Raw genomic sequence first — 22,267 nt, 5'->3', positions numbered from 1 at the left:
AGTTCGCAATGGTATAAAGGTCCGATGTATTTTAATACATTGGTGGGGATGCGGGAGGATTTGGGGAGAAAGAGGAATGGTAATTGAGTTATTGGAATATGTGTTATTGATTGGGGACGATCAGCCATGTTCACAATGAATGGCGGTGCTGGCACGAAAGGCCGAATGGCCTCCTCCTGCACCTATTTTCTATGTTTCTATGGAATTGTACGGCTTTTGTTTTCCCGGAGTTTATCTCGCGTTGAATGGATTATACACCTGGAAGGAAGTTGTACGGAAAGACCATCCTCGCAAAACGTACCTCCGGGTCACGTTCTCAATCAAATTGGGAGGCCCGACCAGATGAACCATCAGTAGTAAGGGGGATCACTCCATCAAAGTCGATACATCTGTGTGCAGAAGCCAGTAACATTACACTGTGTAGTCAATGTTGCAACGGCTCACGACTGCCGACCCAAGCATCCCATTGGGCTCAGACCCCTGTGGGTCCGCCCCCGGTAAATGGCGTGAAATATAAAAGCTGGAACACCTGCAAGCCGCTGGAAAGAGGCGTGGTCGCTCACTGGAGCGAGGGAGTTGACGGTTGCTCGCTTAAGCACGACTGCGTTGTAAGTATAGCATGACTTGTTCGGGGAACACTTTGCGACCAGTTTACTGACTCGCTGCACTATGCACCTCTACTCCGTATTGTGTCTTCGTCTTATTTTAAGTGCAGTTCGTTTCCCCCTGCTGAAAGATATACTCTTCCGGCCGCTGTTGGACTCCACCGGCCTACTCTTGTCCGAGGTTGGGTTGTGGGGGCCGAGGAGCTGATTTTAAATTCTGAAGGTGACCGTTACTTCGCTACATTATTATCTCCACCTTTTATCCAGCATCTACTCTGGTATATTTCGTGTTGGTTGCATTGACTCGTGTGTTATAGACAATAGATCTAATTGTTGTAACGATCCATTTTTTTATTTTAGTGTTAATTGTTAGGCAGGTGAGGTAAATGGTATTGGGTAAATTTTGTATTCAAAGCAATGTCATTGACTCAAAGGGATGGTTACTTTGAAACGGCATAGCAACATGGAAAATAGGTACAGGAGTAGGCCATTTGGCCCTTTGAGCCAGCACTGCCATTCCATATGATCATGGCTAATCATCCAAAATCTTTACCCTGTTCCTGTTTTTTTTCTGTATCCCTTGATTCTGTTAGCCCTAAGAACTAAATCAAACTCTCTTGAGCATCCAGTGAATTGGCCTCCATTGCCTTCTGTAGCAGAGAATTCCACAAATTCACAGCTCTCTGGGTGAAAATGGTTTTCCCTCATCTCAGTCCTGGAAACATAGAAAATAGGTGCAGGGGAGGCCATTCGGCCCTTTGAGCAGCACTGCCATTTATTGTGATCATGGCTGATTGTCCCCAATCAATAACCTGTGCCTGCCTTCTCCCCATATCCCTTGATTCCACTAGCCCCTAGAGCTCTATCTAACTATCTCTTAAATCCATTCAGTGACTTGGCCTCCACTGCCCTCTGTGGCAGGGAATTCCACAAATTCACAACTCTCTGGGTGAAAATGTTTTCTCACCTCAGTCTTAAATGGCTTCCCCTTTATTGTAAGACTGTGGCCCCTGGTTGTGGACTTGCCCAACATTGGGAAAATTTTTCCTGCATCTAGCTTGTCCAGTCCTTTTATAATGTTATATGTTTCTATAAGATCCCCCCTCGTCCTTCTAAACTCAAGTGAATACAACCCTAGTCTTTTCAATCTTTCCTCTTATGACAGTCCTGCCATCCCAGGGATCAATCTTGTGAACATATGTTGCACTGCCTCTATCACAAGGATGTCCTTCCTCAAATTAGGAGACCAAAACTGTACACAATACTCCAGATGTGGTCTCACCAGAACCTTATACAACTGCAGAAGAACCTCTTTACTCCTATACTGAAATCCCCTTGTTATGAAGGCTAACAGTCCTAAATGGCCTACCCCTTATTCTTAAACTGTGACCCCTGGTTCTGGACCCTCCAGACATTGGGACAATTTTCCTGCATCTAGCCTGCCCAATCCCTTAAGAATTTTATATTATGTGCAATGCCTTGCCAATTGTGCACCGAAGGTCAAGCAGGACTGGCTCATTATCTACACTTAAGGAAGAGCAAAACTCCTTTTCACCTTCAAAGGACAACTGTTTGCTTTAGATGCCAGTCTACTTGTGTCATAAGGGAGGATCTGCTGGGGGCGACATGTTGGAGTAGTCGCACTTTTCCACACTCCCGACCTGTTCACCTCCAACTTTTATTATAGCTCAGCTTAAGTTTTATAATTACCCATAAATATTTAAACACCATTGACAGCATCTCTCCACGCCGTAAAGATGCCAGGCAGAGGAAAGAAAGAGGAGCAAAAGACGGAAGACCCGACGACCAGCACCGGCATGGCCACGCTCGCAGCCATGTTAACAGAGCACAAGGTATCGCTACTGGCAGAATTCAACGCAGCGTTCACCAAACTGGAAACGAAGCTGGACAATGTCCAGACCACTATTTTAGATCACCAACACCGTCTTTCATCATTAGAGTCTTTTGCTGATACCACCAGCCAAGACATACGAGCTATAGCGACAATGCTAACTACGGTGACCGAAGAGAACGCCAAGCTAAAGTCTAAGCTTATCGGCCTGGAAGGCAGGAGTCGCTGAAATAACATAAGGATAGTCGGTCTCCCCGAGAACATCGAAGGCCCCCAAACAACAGCTTTTTTCTCTCAACTCCTGCTTGAGACTCTTGGCGAACACACACTGGAATCAGCCCCGAAGCTAGACCGAGCCCACCGTATGCTAACAGCCAAGCCAAGCCCTGGTGAGAAACCCAGAGCAGTTGTGATCTGCTTCCATAGATACCAGACCCGCGAGTTGGTGGTGCGTGAGGCTCGGAGGCAGAGGGGTAAGCTGAAGTACAAGGATATCCAGATCCACATTTTCGAAGACTACTGTCCCGAGATAGTTGAACAACGCTCCGCGTACCGAGACGTTACGAAGGAGCTGTACAACCTGGGTCTCAAACCCTCCCTTTATTATCCAGCCAAGCTGTTCATCATGGCCGGGGAAGGAAAGAGGCGACGACTAACATCTCCTGAGGACGCTCAGGATTTCATCTCATCTTACCGTCGACGCAGACCGGGACCCACAGACGACTCACTTCGCTCGGTACGTCTATATCCAAGTGGCACAGGGGTCCGGCTAATCTATGGTTACACTATGGACTAACTTTAGCTTGACTGCTCTTAGCAACTAGCCATTGCTAGCGCTCGGCCTTGCTGATTATACTAGACCCCTGTCTTGAAATGTATGAGGCTGGTAAGAATTCACCACGATTCGTGACTATCTTATACCAACTTTTTCTTATAATGTTTATGTGTAATTATACTTGAAAGGTTCTTCACCTGCACATGCTATAAAATTGGGCTTAAGGGACCCACTTTGTGGTTCGTGATCTGGTCTCTGCCTTCTTGTTTTTAGCAGCTGGCTGCTAACGCTGCCAGCATTCGGCTAGTTTGCTTACACTAGTTTTCCTAGCGGACTGTCTGGGGCTGATAAGAGCTCATTACAGCCAAGGCTGTGTTACACCAATCTGCTCCTACAGCGTTTTTGTTTAACAATACTTAATTGATGTTCTTTTGCCCTGCGCTTTAATCCAAGAGCCCAGTTTGCAACTTGCTAACTTCTCTAACGCTAACTCTTTCTTTATAACTTGTCGATTTTAAGATATACTATGTAATACCAATGGAAGCTATTCTTGCTCCACTTATACGTTGGCTTGCTTATTCAGTATCACCATTTTGTTAATTTGCTTTGTCTTATTATTACTATCATCATTACAACCATTACCATTAGTGTTAGCAATGACATTGGCAGGGCAACTATTATGGCAATTATTTCAACTTTGTATTTATTTATTTATGTTTATTTTACTTTATTTCTACTTTCTATTTTTCAAATTATTATTATCATTGTTATTATTATTATTACTACACTCATTTCATTTTATGTTACTTTACTGACTGAACGATTTTGTTGCTTTGGGAGGTGGAAATATTGGGAGTTAAGATCGGATATCTCCATGCGGATGCGAGGACAACGCACCTTGGTGCAATGGGCACTCAAGGTTCAGTTGGGACATGGGGGATCTCAGGTCCGGGGACTCGGGTTTGAAAGACGGTTAAGTGATATGTGTCCCACTTGTTTGTTGTGTGTATGTATCTTTTTTTTATTTTTTAATCACTCCCTCTCCCTCCCCCCCCCCCCCCCCCCCACATCCCCACCCTCGGCAGCTGGTTTCGATGTGCTCTTCCGTTTCGACTTGCAGTACTACAGTGCTCTACCCACTCGCTTGGATATAGCTAAGTATGGCCAACACAAACGACACTCTTAGATTTGTCTCGTGGAACATGGGGGGGGGGTGGGAAGTCCTACCAAGATTGACGGGATCTTGGCCCTCTTGCAACAGCTCAAAGGCGATATATTTTTTATTCAAGAGGCCCACCTTCGTAACAGAGAGGTAACACGGTTTAAGAGAGGCTGGATTAGCCACTTATTTCACTCGAAATGTAATGATAGGGCTAGGGGTACTGCTATCCTGATTCGTAAGAACGTTATGTTCGAACCACAGAAAACTGTGGAGGATCCTGCTGGCCGCTTTGTCATGGTGTCTGGCAAACTGCAAGACACACCTGTCATATTGGCCAGTATTTACGGTCCCAACTGGGATGACAGCTCATTTGTAACCAAATTTTTTACATCTCTCCCAAATATTGAAGATCACCACGTCATTGTGGGTGGAGATTTTAATCTGGTCCAAGACCCTATACTGGACAGATCTTCGAACAAAGCCTCTACTTTAACTAAATCAGGTAAGACTCTGCATGCTTTCGCCAAACAACTTGGGCTCACAGACCCATGGAGATTTACATTCCCCACGACTAAATTATTTTCATTCTTTTCCCACGTGCACCGTACCTATACCCGTATAGACTTCTTTCTCTTAGATAACAGACTGCTCTCCAAAATCAAATCCAGCGAGTATCATAGCATCGTAATATCAGATCACCCTGCAACCTCCCTCGATCTCCACTTTTGTAAACGAACTAACCCCTTTAAACAGTGGAGGTTCAACTCCTCATTATTAGCAGAGGCTCACTACATGCAATTCTTGCACTCCCAAATCACCTTATATTTTGAGCTGAATGACTCGCCGGACATAGAAAGAGATATACTCTGGGAAGCTTCAAAAGCCTATATTAGGGGCCAACTTATCTCTTTTGTCTCCAACCTGAAAAGAACCGAGACGTCCCAAACGGCAGACCTGTTACAAAAAATAAAGGACATTGATGACAAATATGCATCTGACCCAGACCCTGACCTTTATAGAGAACGCCTTAGGTTACAAACAGACTTTGACCTCACGTCTACTAATAAAGCTAAGCTACGACTGCTTAAATCTAGGCAACACTTTTTTGAATCTGGGGATAAAGCTGGGAAGCTTTTGGCCCATCAGGCCAGAACTGAGGCGACTTCACGGCTAATTCCAGCCATTAGATCCAGCTTAGGGGAGATTCATACTGATCCTCTTAGAATTAATGAAGCATTTGCTAAATTCTACTCTGAACTATACGTTTCCGATTGTCCTCCCACTGCAGGTGACATGCTCAGTAGTATGACGTTTCCCCGAGTTGACGATTAAGCCACGAGAGACTTGGGTGGTCCCATAACTGTTGCTGAGGTCCAAGCAGCCATCACATCGCTGCAAAGCGGAAAGTCACCCGGCCCTGACGGCTTCACTGTAGAATATTACAAAGCTTTCTCTGCTCTCCTCGCACCAGTCCTGAGAGATATGTACAATGAGGCGTTTTTACATCGTCGCCTACTGCCCACCTTGTCGTGGGCTACTATCTCCCTAATTCTTAAAAAGGAGAAAGATCCCCTGCTTTGTAGTAGCTATAGACCAATCTCACTCCTGAATGTGGACCTCAAAATCCTCTCTAAAGCCCTTGCGCTCAGTCTTCAACGAGTGATGCCCTCTATTATCTCGTTAGACCAAACAGGGTTCATACCAGGCCGACAGTCTTCCCACAATACTAGGCGTCTCCTTAACATCATCCATTCACCGAGTAGTGAGACCCCGGAGATAGTGGTCTCCCTCGATGCCGAAAAAGCTTTCGACAGGGTCGAGTGGAGGTACCTATACGAGGCGATGGACAGGTTTGGCCTCGGTAACAGTTTTATTCTTTGGGTCAGTCTATTATACTCGTCCCCGGTGGCCTCAGTACAAACAAACGGCACAGTGTCGCCCCACTTCCCCCTTCAGAGAGGTACCAGACAGGGTTGCCCGTTATCACCACTTCGGTTTGCTGTCGCGATAGAACCCTTGGCGGTCTGGTTACGCTCAGAGAAGGGCTTTAAAGGTATTACACGGTTCGACACAACTCATAAAGTCTCATTGTATGCGGATGACCTGCTCCTGTACATCTCGAATCCAGTCAGCTCTCTCCCTGTGATTACGAATATTTTAGAACGGTTTGGCACGTATTCTGGTTATAAACTTAACTACCAAAAGAGTGAGCTATTACCGATTAACTCATTGGCTAAGCAGCTCCCTCGCTCTTTAACCTCATTCAAATGGGCAGAGGACGGGTTTCGCTACCTAAGCGTCTTTATCACAACACCCTTATCTGATATGTTCCCCACAAACTTTCTGCCTCTGGTTGAGAAAGCTGAAAGAGATTTTGACCGCTGGTCAGTTTTACCGCTATCCCTCGTGGGCCGGATAAATCTGGTCAAGATGGTCGTCCTACCCAAATTCCTGTATCTTTTCCAGCACGTCCCTATACTTATCACTAAATCTTTTTTTGATAAATTAGAAAGGACAATATCTAAATTTTTATGGGGTAGCAAACCGGTTAGAATCCGAAAGGCGATACTGCAGTCTCCTAAGAGTGACGGCGGTTTGGCACTTCCTGACTTTAGGCGATACTATTGGGCAGCTAACTTGCAAAAACTCCTGTATTGGATGAATGATGATTGCGACCACCTACCGACCTGGGTACACATGGAAAAGGCGAGTTCACATCTCCTGTTGCGGTCTGTCCTATGCTCCCAACTCCCCCATCCTATAACATCTGTGGGTGCAGGCCCAATTGCGTCCCTCTCGCTCAAGATATGGAGTCAACTCAGGAAAAACTTCGGCTTACAAGACCCTTCCATCTTGACCCCACTGCTTAAAAACCACGTCTTTAAACCTTCAAGTACAGACCACGCATTCAAAACCTGGCATAGCAACGGTATCAGTAGTATCAAAAACCTATACAAGGATGGCATCTTTTCGTCTTTTGCGGAGCTCTCGTCCAACTATAGCCTCCCATACTCCCACCTTTTTTGTTTTTTCCAGATTAGGGATTTTGTGAAGAAGACATTCCCCCATTTCCCAAATCGCCCCCCTGAAACCCTGACCGATACCATCTTAGCTCTAGATCCCAGCCGGAAGAAATGCATCTCTGTTTTGTATAACTTGTTAGGGTCGGTTATATTGAAACCTGATACCTCATTAAAAGCTGCGTGGGAGGGTGAGCTGAATACGAAACTAACAGACCAGCAATGGGACTCTGCCTTGGATTTGATCCATTCTTCCTCCATATGTGCCCGTCATGGCCTAATCCAATGCAAAGTCCTTCACAAAGTCCACTACACAAATGCAAGATTATCTAGAATTTACCCCGCTGTTAGGGACACCTGCAACAGATGTAATCAATCTCCTGCCAATCATAGCCATATGTTTTGGTCTTGCCCTAAGCTAGCAGCCTTTTGGAGGAGTGCTTTCGACTGGATAAGCAGAGCCTACGGCCAGACTATTCCTCCAAACCCACTGTCAGTCATTTTCGGTACCCCTCCCAACACCAACCTCTCTGTTGCGGTGAAACGGGTTCTAGCTTTTACAACCTTGTTAGCCCGGAGACTGATCTTGCTTAACTGGAGGCTCACCTGTCCCCCGACACACGCCCGCTGGATTAAGGAGGTGCTTTACAATTTAAAGCTTGAAAAACTTAGGTTCTCTCTCAAAGGCTCTACTAAGACATTCCTAGATACATGGAACCCTTTCTTGGAACTTGTTAACTCTCTCAACTTGTCCCTGGACTCGGAAGAGGACTGAGTGCTCTCCACCATTGTTCTGCTCTACTGCAGCTGCTCTCCCCTTAACCCCCCCCCCCTCCCCACACTTATTTATTTAATTACTTACTTATTTACTGTTATTAGTGACCCCCTTTTTAAAAATCTTTTTAGTACTTTTTGTTTCGTTTATCTTACCATATTTGTGTGGATGTGTATGTATGTGAGTGTTGTTTGTCCCCGTTCAGTTCCGACCTGATTCGAGTGGGTTGAAGGTGGGTAAGGGTAAGGGCTTTGAGGGTCGCTTACATACTGTTGCACAATTATGCCTTGACTGTCACTGTCTGTTATCATTGTATGTATGCAAATTGCTGTGAAATTCAAATAAAAAGATTTAAATCATAAGGGATAGGAGTAGAATTGGGCCATTTGCCTCATGAAGTTACTTTGTCATTCAATCATGGCTGATCTATCTCTCCCTCCTAATCTCCTGCCTTCTCCCATAACCTCTGACACCCGTACTAATCAAAAATCTATCTATCTCTGCCTTAAAGATACCCACTGACTTGGGCTCTACAGCCTTCTGTGACAAATAATTCCACAGGTTCACCACCTGCTAACTAAATACATTTCTCCTCATCTCCTTCCTAAAAGAATGTTCTTTAATTCTAAGGCAATGCCCTCTAGTCTTAGACTCTCCCACTAGTGGAAACATCCTCTCCACATCCACTCTATCCAAGCCTTTCATTATTCTGTAAGTTTCGATGAGGTCCCCCTCATTCTTCTAAACTCCAGTGAGTACAGGCCCAGTGCTGACAAATGCTAATCATAGGTTCGCATACTCATTCCTGGGATCCTTCTTGTAAACCTCCTCTGGACCCTTGCCAGAGCCAGCCAAAATTGCTCAATATTCCAAATGTGGCCTTACCAGCGCCATAGAGCCTCAGCATTACATCCCTGTTTTGTGTATACAAGCCCTCTTGAAGTAAATGCAAGCATTGAGTTTGCTTTCATGATTGGGCTAGTGCCCAATCCCAACAGACCTGAAGCTAATAAACCAAAATTGAAAGGGTTATTGGCTAATGTCACATTTGATGCCACACAATTTAGTCGCATAAACTGCTTCGACCGAGTAAGTTGCTTTGTCACAATGAGTTGTCTAATTGGCTTGTAACCACAATGCTACACCTTGTTTGCCTGTGGTGATCTTGCCTTGTCTCAGTGCTGCCACTGACTGTCTTCCTCCACCAGTAGTGGTGTAGAATCGCTACGTTACATTTTACAAAGGACACAGGCTGTAGATGTATACAGCACAATGTCACAAATGACTTCAGTGTACCACTGTTTCTCATCACTGGGTCAAAATCCTGCAATTAACTTCATAGCACTTTTTAAAATATAAGTTTGCTCTTTCAACAAATCTGTCACTTGAAGTGAATGGAAATGTTGTTGCCACCCGAACCTGCAAATAAATGGGGCTCCTTGTATTCAATCACCATGTCAACCTGTTTGAATGTTAAAGTTTTCAATAATTAAAATTCTTGGACAGTCAATTGGTAACAATTTTGTATTGTGCCATTGCACATGGGCTTTTGGACAAAATTGAGGTTTGAATCAACTGAGAACCACATTTTGGTTAACTTTAACTTAACTTAATCTTCTGGTCATCTTGGACATAGCAGTGAAAATGAAAGATGGAGGAAGTCTTCATTGGTTAGCAATCTCATTCTCCTAATGGATGCAGAAAAGCTGGTTTTGATGTTTCTTCTTCTACAGGTCTACAGCGAGAGATATGAAGCTCCCAGTACCCCTTGTGATCCTCTGTTGTAGTCTAGTCAACATGCTCCAAATTGGTAAGTTTGTATCTGAGAAATGTTTTCAATGTGAAAAGTTACCTTTTCCTGTCCTACCACCACCAATTGCTGCACCATACTGCTGCCTCAGTTTCCTGGCCTTAAAAATAAAGGTCTGCAACCTCGAAGCTTGGGTCCAGGGGAGTGATGAGCATTTTGTGACAACAATGCAATATTGCTGTGGAAATGATGTGCCATTTTGCACAATTGGAGGCTTCCATCAGTGTTTGGCCTCAAAGTAAGCCTTGAGTGGTAGACCTTGGAAATGAGACTTGCAATTTGTGGGTGGCGAGGTGGTGCAGCAGTAGAATTGCTGTCTCGCAGCATCAGAGACCTGGGTTCAATCCAGACTACAGGTACATTCTCTTCATGGATTTTCACTGGGAGCTCTGATTTACTCCCACATTCCAAAGACCTACAAGTTTTAAGGTTAATTGTCTTCTGTAAATTGTCTTTGGTATATTGGATAGTGCTAGTGTATAGGGTGATCGCTGGTTGTGCCGACTCGGTGGGCTAAAGGGACTGTTTCTACACTACCACTAAACTGAATTTAATTTGGGGTGTGGATTGTAAATGACTTCTATCTGGAAAAAACAATGGACCTCTGTCTTTTCAGAAGCATCAGAGACATTGATTGTACCAGAAGTTGTTAGTCTGACAGTTGACAGCATTCAGACAGTTAAAATTGTCATAAGGTAAGGCACACGTGCAATCTAATGGAAACTTGAACTTTGTTTAGTTTGGACTTTTTAAAGAAACTATGTTGATGGAATTTGTGCCCTAATAATTAGTCTATTTTTACCCTCCCCAGTGTTCCACTGCTAGAGGCTGTAGTCATCAGATTTTCTGTATTTTACTCATCTAAGCAAACTAATATTGTTGAGCTCCCAGAACAAGTAAGTAAAACTCTTTAAACTTGGAAACTATCAAGGCAAAAGGGGTTTGACTGTTGACTTGGATTCACATTGTCCTGTTTTTTGTCTGCCAATTGCTTTCCCTGTAAACTGATTCCTTTTGTACTCCAGTGAGTTTGCTTATTTTGGTGTAAATCGTGTTCTGCAAAGGCATTGACCCACACTGGCTCCTGTGCTTGTATCTCATTTTCCAGACTTGCACATGTGTGTGTATTTCCTGCAATAGCAGGTTTTACCCTTTTCATTGCAGGATTTTTTCTTCCGTATGCCATGTCACAAGTTCATAAGTGATGGGAGAAGAATTAGACCATTCAGCCCATCGTCTACTCGACCATTCAATCATGGCTGATCAATCTTTCCCTCTTAACCACATTCTCCTGCCTTCTCATGCCCCTGACACCTGTACCAATCAACTATCTATCTCTGCCTTAAAATATCCTGTTTTCAATTTACCTCCCTATTAGCCAATTTAGTAGAACCTTATTTCTTCGGTCCAGTTTTTGATCTGGTCTTGAATGGCATTTTGCAAGATAAATTGGTAATATTTGAAATCTTTTCTCGTGCTGAAATGAAGATCTTGACTTCAGGTTTTGAGTGTTCTGTGATAGTAATTTTGTGCACTTGTATTTGCTTTTAATTTCTAAACGTGCCCTGTGACACAATCACATGGAATGAATGGAACTTCAAAGCTATTATAATTTATTTCACCCTGTTTTTGCCACTTACTAATGAAGACACTTTTGTTTCTACGCTCTTAGGTTCTATTACCCCAGTTTACAAGCTCATCATCCTTCCCAGTTAAAGCAGTTGAAGTTGGACAAGTCAGCATTCACCTTCAGTCTAACAGCAGCAATCTGACCAGGCATGTATCTCTATAGAACAGACCATAAAGCAACTCAGTTTCTCCTGTTTTGCCTCATGTGTACCAATGATGGACTCTCATTGGAACATGGGTGTATCTATTCCTTCTGAACATGTCACTATGTGCTGATCTACATTCTCTCAAATTACTGCCTTCAGCTTTAAGTGTCTGTACAATAATTTAACCAGATCCAGTTTGACTTCCAATTACCTACCTTCAAACCCAGATTCTTCTTTCCAATTGTTTGGGGGAAAGCAATATGCCGTTCTTGTCCATCCCTTCTCATGAAGAAAGAGCTGTTATCTTTGCTAATATTTTGGCTACGGGTTGGTTTGAGTCAGAACACAGATAAAACATTTGGCAGATAATATTTTCAACTTCTGTGTAACTTGGTGATGCTAAATGCCTAAGGTTTGCTTCCACTAACTGAGTTCCTGGTTCCAGAGTGCCCCTTTAGCAGGGATTGTTAGCAATAATTTCACGATGCCAGAATGAATGGATGTTTGACAAGGTATTGGACCATAGCTCTGCTGAGGTTTAATATACCTGTGTAATGAAAGGAAGAGGGGTAGACAATGAAGCAGAGATGGTGCATGTCCCATGTTGAAGCATATCAATGATGGCAGTCATTTAAACATTAAGAAAAACTTCAAAAGACATTCTTTGAATGTGTCTGAACTTACCAATATGTCACTGCATTTGAGAAGAATTTAATGAGGGCACATGACCCAAATTGGCAAGGTGATTAGGTGTCTTGAATAGATGTTATATTGTATAGAGCATGGAAATGGGCTCTTTGGCCCAACTAATTAATGCTGTCCAAGTTGGTATTCCAGGCTAGTCCCATTTGCTTGCATTTGGCCCATATCCCTTAACTTTCCTATCCACATCTGTCCAAATGTATTTTGTAAATCTTAATTGTATCCACTTCTATAGATTCTGGCAGCTCCTTCCAGATACAGAATGGTGAAGTTGCCCCTGAGCTCCCTCTTCAATCTCTCCCCTCACAGTAAACCTGCAGCTGGGCACACAGTGCTCCAAGAGTGGTCTCACCGATGACTTATTTGGTTGTGTCATGTCCCTGCTTTTGTGCTACATACCCTTCTCGATGCAAAACACTTTTACCACCCTGTTCACTTGACAGGAATTATGCACGTTCTGCAATTAAGCATGTTCTGTTCTACAACACTCTCCGGGGCTCTAGAATTTGCTATATAAATCCTGCCCAACATACCAAAGTGCAACACCTTACACATCAGTTAAATTCAATTTGCCTTTCCTTGGTTCCACTTCCCAAATGATCTAGATTCTGTTGTAGACCTGGACATTTTTCCTTGCTGTCCACCAGTTTTGATGTCATCTGCAAACATTGTTAACTGCAACTAAAATGTGGTGGAACTTCTATTCCACTGGATGTGAAATACTTAATAAAAAGCAGTGAGTTGGTGTAGTTAGTAGAACTGTTGCCTTGGAACTTGAACAACCCTGACCTTGGGTTCTGTCTGTATGATATTTGTGTGTTCTCCCACTGGGATTCCTCAACATCCTAAAGATGAGTGGGTTATTTTTGTTGCCCCTAGAGTGTAGGTGAATAGTGGGGGGGCTAGGGAGAGCAAGTTGTAGGCAGAATTGAGGAATGGGGTTGCTCTGAGCTGGAAAATTTCATGGGCTAAAATGGCCTGCCAGCAATATAAAAATTAACATGTGCCAAAATGTTTCATGAATTAAGTTTGAAAGTAAGGCACAAACTCTAACCAATTAGGACATGACCAAGGCTTCACTTGGCTAAATTGAATAAGTAAAGCTTGTTCAAGAGTTAATTTCAACGCGCTTGTGTTTTGACACTAATATTTTACCAGCTAAATGTTACTTGCTTTGATATACTCCATTCTATCAACTGAAATGTTTATATTTGTTTTGTAGGGCTCCAATACACATTCATTTTCTGGTGGTGCACAGCCATGTCCTGAAGATTATAAATATGTTAATTGGTTGGATTTACTTCCTGGCATGGTCCATCTCTTTCTACCCCCAGATTCTTGAAAACTGGAAACGTAAAAGGTAAAGACAGCTGGGTAACTAATACCGCACGCACTGTTAAACTAACTCCAGCCTTTCTGCAGGTTAATTTATCCAAGTGGTCCCAGAAAGTGGCAAACAATGATATGTATACTTAGCTGCAGTAAATTACTCCTGGTATAGATGTAATGGGTAAATGTTTTGGAGTTGATCACATGGGTATAGTAAAGTGGGGTAATTGGTATAGGAATGCCGTAAGCTGGTAAAGGGTCTGGATACTCTCTGGGCCACCACTGAAAGAGAAAAGAAAAAGCCAGCCCTTGGTTTACAATTCGCTTGGCTTGTATTCATTGTTATTTGCTCTTATTCTTGGTGACCCAAAACTTGTCTGAGTTTGCTATAATGCACTTGTATACACAATATCAGTATGACTTGTAAGAACAATACTCCAAATGTAGATGGTTTTCATGGGAAGGCTTTCTCAAAATGAATCCTTCCATAAATGCAATCTTGGCTGTGGTTTTGATTCCTGGTCTTTACCTGTCTTTAAGTATCACTTTATCCAATAGTGAGCTTGGGAGTTAATACAAATGATCTGCATTAATTAGCCCCTTAACCTCTGTATTCCCTGAAGGACAGACATGCTGAAGACCTGATGAAATCAATTTCCTAAAAGGCCCTGTAATGTTACTGCAGTTGTACAGGGTCTTGGTGAGACCACACCTGGAGTATTGCGTACAGTTTTGGTCTCCAAATCTGAGGAAGGACATTATTGCCATAGAGGGAGTGCAGAGAAGGTTCACCAGACTGATTCCTGGGATGTCAGGACTGTCTTATGAAGAAAGACTGGATAGACTTGGTTTATACTCTCTAGAATTTAGGAGATTGAGAGGGGATCTTATAGAAACTTACAAAATTCTTAAGGGGTTGGACAGGCTAGATGCAGGAAGATTGCTCCCGATGTTGGGGAAGTCCAGGACAAGGGGTCACAGCTTAAGGATAAGGGGGAAATCCTTTAAAACCGAGATGAGAAGAACTTTTTTCACACAGAGTGGTGAATCTCTGGAACTCCCTGCCACAGAGGGTAGTCGAGGCCAGTTCATTGGCTATATTTAAGAGGGAGTTAGATGTGGCCCTTGTGGCTAAGGGGATCAGAGGGTATGGAGAGAAGGCAGGTACGGGATACTGAGTTGGATGATCAGCCATGATCATATTGAATGGCGGTGCAGGCTCGAAGGGCCGAATGGCCTACTCCTGCACCTAATTTCTATGTTTTCTATGTTTCTAATATACTAGAGTTCAGATTTCTCTGGTGACCAATTAACATTTTGGCTCTGCACTGGAATGTTCATGAAATCTTCAAGTTAACATTGACTGTTTAATTCTCTTTTTATAACAGTGTAATTGGATTGAATTTTGATTTTCTGGCATTGAATCTAACTGGCCATTTGGCATATGGAGTGTTTAACATTGGCCTCTTCTGGATTCCCTGTGTGAAGGTAAAGATTGTTGGCCTATTTGAATTGAGACTATCTTTGCATTTGATTAGCTTGGCTCACTTAATAGCTTGGGTCAAACATCTACCATTATGTTCTAATCTCAGGAAACCAATTAACATGGGGAATGCTCCAGAATAAATAGCTGATATTCACCAGCTGATTCTAAGCAACAATTTCACTTGTCCTGTCCAATGTTTGCCATTCAGATTATGATCTGTTTGGTATTAAAACATTGTGCAGTGGCACATGAGTGTACAGTGTTTAATTTATCAAATGGCAATGTTTGAGAAAATAAGATATTGAATTTGTCTTTTACTGGAAGATCAATCCAACTTTGGTTCATGCCCTAGTAGTGAATTTGAGACCAGATTACTGAGCCTGAAGTATAGATTTCCGCCAGTATTGTAGCAAGTCCTTCTGCAGTGGAGATGATTAGATTAGATTAGATTTCCTTTATTGTCATTCAGACCTTTCGGTCTGAACGGAATGCTGTTGCCTGCAGCCATACATGTAATAATAACAACACACAATAAACACAAATTAACATCCACCACAGTGAGTTCACCAAACACCTCCTCACTGTGATGGAGGCAAGTCTTAGAGTTACTGTCTCTTCCCTCTTCTCCCTCTGCGCCGAGGCGATACCCCACCGGGCGATGGTATCAGTCCCGCGGTTCAAGCTCCGCGGCCCGGGGGTGGTCGAAGCTGCCGCCCTCCAGTCCAGCGGACGCAGCTGTTGCAACGGGAGCTCCGGAAAACAGGCACCAGCCTGTGACCTGCGAGCTCCAGACGTTGTCATCCACTGGCCCGCGGCCGAGCCCCTGATCCAGGTCGCCGCCGCCTCAGCCGCCGGAGCACCGTCTCCGCCCCGCACCGGGCCGCCCACACGGCAGCGTCTCAACCCCGCACCGGGCTGCCCCCACAGGAGCGCCTTCCTGCCGGGAGCCGGTCCGCCCTCACCGGAGCGCCTTCCAGCCGGTAGCCAGGCCACCCACACGGCAGCGTCTCAGCCCCGCACTGAGCTGCCCCCACGGGAGCGCCTTCCAGCCGGGACCCAGGCCGCTCACACGGGAGCACCTTCCAGCCGGTAGCCGTGCCGCCCGCACGGGAGTGTCTCAGCCCCGCGCCGTCCGCCCTCACCGGAGCGCCGAGTCATGCCGCTGCCCGGACGTCGCCACAGCTCGAAGACGGCCAGCCTCGCGTTGGTGAGTCCTGGCTGGCTCTACCTCCGGACCCTCGAGGTCGGTCGCAGGTTGGAGGCCGCCAGCTCCGCCATTAGGCCTCAGCGCAGACGGGGAAGAGAAGGGGGATACGACAAGAAAGTCGCATTCCCCCGAAGGGAGAGACAGAAAGCCCTGTTTCACCCCCCCCCCCCCACACACACATAACACCACCTAATAACCAAAAATTTTACTAAACTAGACAAAAAAAACAACACAAAGTAAAAACAGACAGACTGCAGGCGAGCCGCAGCCGTATCACAGCGCCGCCACTTCCGCATTCCATTGGGAAGTATCACAACTCTTGGGTAATAAAATGACCTTTAGTTATACTTTAAATCTGTAGATTTTGCTTCCTAGTTTATTGGGACAGACACAGGGAATGAGAATACTGCTCCGTTGCTAGATTCTTGGACATTACCAACACGTTGAACTGTTTGTTTAAATGTAATGGTGTTTTTGACTTGTCTTTCCAGAAACAATTTCTTCAGTGTCATCCAGATGGAGTGAACCCTGTGGAATCAAATGATGTGTTTTTTAGTCTCCATGCTATCTTGTTCACTTTCATCACCATCTATCAATGTTTCATTTATGAGGTCAGTTTCTCCTTTGCAGGCTGTTGGATTTGTAGGCTCCAGTTTAATAATTAATTGGTCTAGGAAAGCCTTAAGCTGGTAAAGGGTCTGGATACTCTCTGGGCCACCACTGAAAGAGGAAAGAAAAGAAAAAAGCCAGCCCTTGGTTTACAATTCACTTGGCTTGTATTCATTGTTATTTGCTCTTATTCTTGGTGACCCCAAACTTGTCTGAATTTGCTATAATGCACTTGTATGCAAAAATATCAGTATGACTTGTAAGATCACGGATTTGCCGTGACCCACAGGCTTCTGGAAGTACTTGTTCCCTCAATCCCAGACACAACAATTGGCTTCCACCTTGGCATTATTGTTGCATTTTGAAGTTTCTGCAAATTACATTTTCAATTTTCCTGTTAAATTATAGATTTGGCATTTCTATTCACAATGCTTGCCTTGCCTGCAATATTTCATTATTTCTATATAAAGGAGTCCAGAGGAGATCATATAATTTGGATACTTTCGCTTTGATCTTCACACTGAAATAAATTCTGGGAAATAATATGAAGTTCCTTGGGCTGAAAGCAGACTATTCAAGCTTGTGCTCTCCAGTGCAGCCTCCTTCCTTCCCCCATTACCTGCTGTGGTCCCCATTGCCAACCCTGTGGACTAAATACTTTTGTTAAAGCCTCTGCTGGATCTGTACCAGATCAATTGCACAACCACTTAGGATTCAGACACTGTAATTAAACAGGTTTGAAATTTGATCACCTTATACTTGAAGTTAATTAAATCAGTACAGTTCAATTGAAAGCTCTGATCCGTCTAATCAATATTTTCCCAATCGCCACAGATTTTTGACTGCTAATTGTGTAGCTATCAAATGCTGTAAAATGTTCCAAGCCATTGACATTTTAGTTATTAATGTTGCTGATCATTTGTTTTCTGTTATACAGCGGGGGTCACAGAGAGTGTCTAAGATTGCAACTGGATTTCTCGTAGCTGCATGGCTACCTGCTATAATCTTCATCATCCTGGCTTCAAGTGGTCAAATAACATGGCTCCAACTTGTCTACTATTTCTCCTACATCAAACTAGGCATTGTCCTCATTAAATACATTCCTCAGGTAAGCATGGGAGTTGTGCAGGACCACACCAATGTGAGCAGATGGCTTTTATTTAAACCACTGACATCTAAAAGTAAAATCCTGCCTGTGTTAAAATCTTGGACCTGACTAACTTCATGCTTGTGCTGCCTGACACACAGGTGGCTTTATCCAATTAGTGCCTGACTCTGGCCACTTAACCACAATAAGACTCTGGTGCAGACCCCTTAACAATTAAGTGGGATACCATCAATTCTTTGCCATGACTGGTTGAAGCATTGATGTGAAGATTCTTGATACAAGAATGTAAAAACTAATTGGCAGGTGCTATCCAACCAAATATTTTCAACAAAGGCTTACTGTTGGGTTTTCCTTTTACAACAGACTAAGGTGGTTACCTGGGGTGCCCCTAGCTTGTGTTAATCATGGGAGCCCATTAAACCTTTGATCTAAAATCTAGTCTCACTGCTAACTTTTCCTGAGTTTCTAGATATCCTTGTACAGGAAGCAAATGGTTACTTGATTAGTGCAGGAATTTGTTTCACCGGCAATTCTTTCTCCAGGCTTGTATGAACTATCGAAGGAAAAGTACAGATGGCTGGTGCATTTGGAACACACTCCTGGACTTTGTTGGGGGTATTTTCAGCCTTCTACAGATGTCCTTGCAGTCCTACAACAATGGTAAGACTTAATTGAAATGGTTGCTCTGCAGTGACGTGGGCCCTCTGTACCTACACTTGGTCCAGTTATGACAATTTAGTGACCAGACATTAATTTTGACTTTCATCCTAGCTGCTCATCCAGTGATAAGGTCTTTTGCAATTCTAACCTGTTAATTACAATCATTCCACTACTTTAAACCTATCGCTGTGGACAGCTTGATTATATTTGTCTAGTATTTCCACTGACTAGATGGAGCACAACTAAAGCTCTTCACTGTATCTCCATACACATGACAATAAACTAAACTGAACAAGGCATTTTGTAGCCTGTTTGAGGAAAATCTAAACATATCCTGGGAATCAAAAATAAAAATAGCCAGTCAGCAGCAACAAGGTTAATGTTGATTTAAATACTTGTTCTGATGAAGGTCAGCATTGTTCCTCTTCAGATTCTGTCTGTAGGTATGTTACAATACTTACCTTCAGCGGCGCTGCAATTCTGCCACTGGCCGTGCGCGATTTTGGTGCGTTTGACGGGGGGGGCGCGGGGTTAAAACGGGGTATTTTCCTACCTGGTCCTGAATTATATTTTGTTGGAGTGCAAGATGTTGCTAAAGAATCGTTCCGACGGCCGTTCTGTGTTTTTAAAAGAAATTCCCCCGACAAGTTAATCGCTGGAGTGATTTTAAAATCGGTTTCTGAAGCCGTCAATGCCGACAACGGGGCTGGATTTTATGTAGGGGACAGATAAAAGAAAGTAGTTTATTTTTATGTATAAAAGTGTTTCTTAAGATGTATTTAATTCACATTTTACGTTGCGAAACGGTGATTTCCCCCCCCCCCCCCCCCGAAGAACCGGCAGTGTATTTGCTGCCGATATAGGGGACTAAATTCACCGCAACCTCAACGTTCTGAATGGCCCCCTTCCAGAAAATCCCACTCGCATGCTGATTTAAATGGCCATTAATTTACAGGTATTAAACATTAAATTCCTTCCATTTGGCCTATAAACCCATGACAGTGAGATTTAAAAATTATGTTATATTGTGAATTCTTGTGTGAATGTTATTTGGACACTTGGGCTATTTAAAAATGTTAATCTATTCTTAAGAACTGGATAGATGTTTAGATCTAGTAATTGAATTTTGTAATTAGCTACAATTAGGTAACTAACTAACTATATGCTTTAATTTCAGGTCATCCAAGTAAGATTGTTTCATATTTGTTTCAGAATGCTTCAATCTATAATAACTGAAAATTTATTTCAGTGCTCTTAATTTTTAAGAAAGTTGTGGGCTTTTAAATGTTCTCAATCACAGCTTTTGTGTTAAGTCAATGAAAAAGCAATAGGGAACAATATGCCAATTTCCGAGTATGAAAATGACCATAACTTTTTTAATACTGAAGATATGAAAGTGAATTAGGTGTCAAATTAAACTTGTTTTTATGCTTTATCTGATGGGATAAATTAAAGACTTGATTTATAAAATCTCAATTTTTTAGTAACATTGCTACTGTCTGACCCGATCACTACTAGCATTCAGCAGTTTTGAACAGAAAGGACGTGCTTGCCTTTAACAATCCAAGTTTGGCAGTTTCCAACTAACAATTAATTGCTCACTAGTATCTCAAACTCATTTATGCTGTGGTTTGTTTCCATCACTAGAACACCTGTCATGTATTCTATAGTCTAACCTTGAGTGGTCAGGCTACATACACACTAGATGTTAGCACTGAGAGCACTTGAATCTCTTGAACTCCTGGATGATCTGTTGATGATCATTTTGTTAGATTCTGAAATGGCCAACGCTACCTTTTCAATTATGGTGCTTGTACTGGGCATTTTTTTGAAGTTTAACTTTTTCTTCCTGCAGATGAGTGGATGCTGATCTTTGGAGATCCGACCAAGTTTGGCCTTGGACTGGTATCCATCTTGTTTGATTTCATCTTCATGGTGCAGCATTATTGTCTGTACAACAAAGCCAAAGCCTACTTGTCTCTGAATGATGGAGAATCTTCTGTGAGCTAACACCAGAAACCTCTTTAATATGGTTCAATTACTTGGTTTGTATAATTCACATTGGGCCATAATGATTTGCAATAGAACTGCACAAGTTATGATGCAGGAATTTTAAAAGGCTATTTAACAAATCTGAGCATCTCTACCTTTGACCCTCATCCAGCCCTATATCAGAAAAACAGCTGCTAGAGAACCTTTATGTAACTTTGATCCTGGAATATATGTATAACTAAATCCATTTAAAGCCATTGTTTCCAGTGGTGTGGGTTATAATGGAGTAACTACTTTGTTTGGGAAGATGCACCTTGGATGAACCTTTTATACGTGGTGTTTCAGATTGCCCAATTTTTTAACCAGTTCAGTTATTCTAAAATTAACCACAAGACTGAAATGCAATTCACCAATTAAACACTTTCCTATTTGCACTTGCTCCCATTGGCAGAATGACCCAGTTTGGTTCCCCCTTTGTGGTGACTTTGCACTGCCCTGTCCCCACTTGTGACAGCCTGGATATTGAGCATACAACTGGCACCTCGCAGTTTGCAATGGCTAATGGATCTTTAACTGTCAAATTGTCCTGTTTGGTCTTCATGTGGATTCAAATCCAGTCTTTGTGCCAGGACGCAACATGTGTTGAACTCTTGTTCTGTGTAAATAATTGGCTTAAAGCTGTGTTTTATAACTAAATTAAAAACTTGTTTAAGTACTTCAGCTTGTGCATTCCTAATCTGTAATTAATTGTAGTTGCTGGCTTGTCTGCTTGGATGAATATTTAATATTTGGCCATTTTACATTATGGGTGATTCTCTCAAAGATTCTCAAGAAATGCTGACCAATCTTTCCCCTTCCGTCTGGGTTCCCATCGAGCACACTTGTGGAGATGAGCAAAAGGATTAATTGCTGTTCTTTGTTAATGTGGGATACAGCTGAAGTATTGGCAGACCAAATGGATGGTTTTGCAGCTCTGTATTAAGCTTTTAGATGGACACATGGAAGTGTAGGGACTGGGGCGATATGGATCATGTGCAGGCAGATGAGATCATCTTAACTTGGCATCATGTTTGGCACAAACATGGGCTGAAGGGCATGTTCTGTACTAGCACATTACTGGGGCTCTGCATTACTTAAATGATTGTCCCCAGTAGAATAACCTCTAGCTGATCTGACTTCTGGCTTGTGGCCTCTTCTGTCACTAGCAGTAGATGTTTTGATGGTTGCTTCCAGCATCTTTCATGTTTATTGCATAGGATATGTTATGGTTCACATTGATCCATATAAGTAGTTGCTCTATCCTTTCAATGCAAGTAAATGAGCCCATAACTATTAATGGCATTTCAGCAGAAACTGTTTCTATCTTGTCAATGGAGCCTGGAAAATGGAAGCTTGTTCCA

The 22,267-nt window shown here is 43.0% G+C and overlaps 1 protein-coding gene across 1 annotated transcript; it reads left to right on the top strand.

The window, feature by feature from the left end:
- Positions 1-217: 217 nt before the first annotated feature.
- Positions 218-21,553, top strand: LOC116989380 (cystinosin-like). The gene is made up of 11 exons (XM_033046710.1): positions 218-608; positions 9,923-9,999; positions 10,616-10,694; positions 10,811-10,895; positions 11,672-11,775; positions 13,699-13,836; positions 15,194-15,293; positions 16,990-17,109; positions 18,045-18,215; positions 18,758-18,875; positions 20,731-21,553. Exons 2-11 carry the CDS (start codon positions 9,939-9,941, stop codon positions 20,883-20,885), a joined length of 1,131 nt encoding a protein of 376 aa, XP_032902601.1. The 5' UTR covers positions 218-608; positions 9,923-9,938; the 3' UTR covers positions 20,886-21,553.
- Positions 21,554-22,267: the final 714 nt, after the last annotated feature.

Source organism: Amblyraja radiata, chromosome 29, assembly GCF_010909765.2.
Source record: "Amblyraja radiata isolate CabotCenter1 chromosome 29, sAmbRad1.1.pri, whole genome shotgun sequence".
Classification (NCBI taxonomy): Eukaryota; Metazoa; Chordata; class Chondrichthyes; order Rajiformes; family Rajidae; genus Amblyraja; species Amblyraja radiata.
The sequence above is the reverse complement of the archived record's forward strand: the minus strand, read 5'-3'. Positions and strand labels throughout refer to the sequence as shown.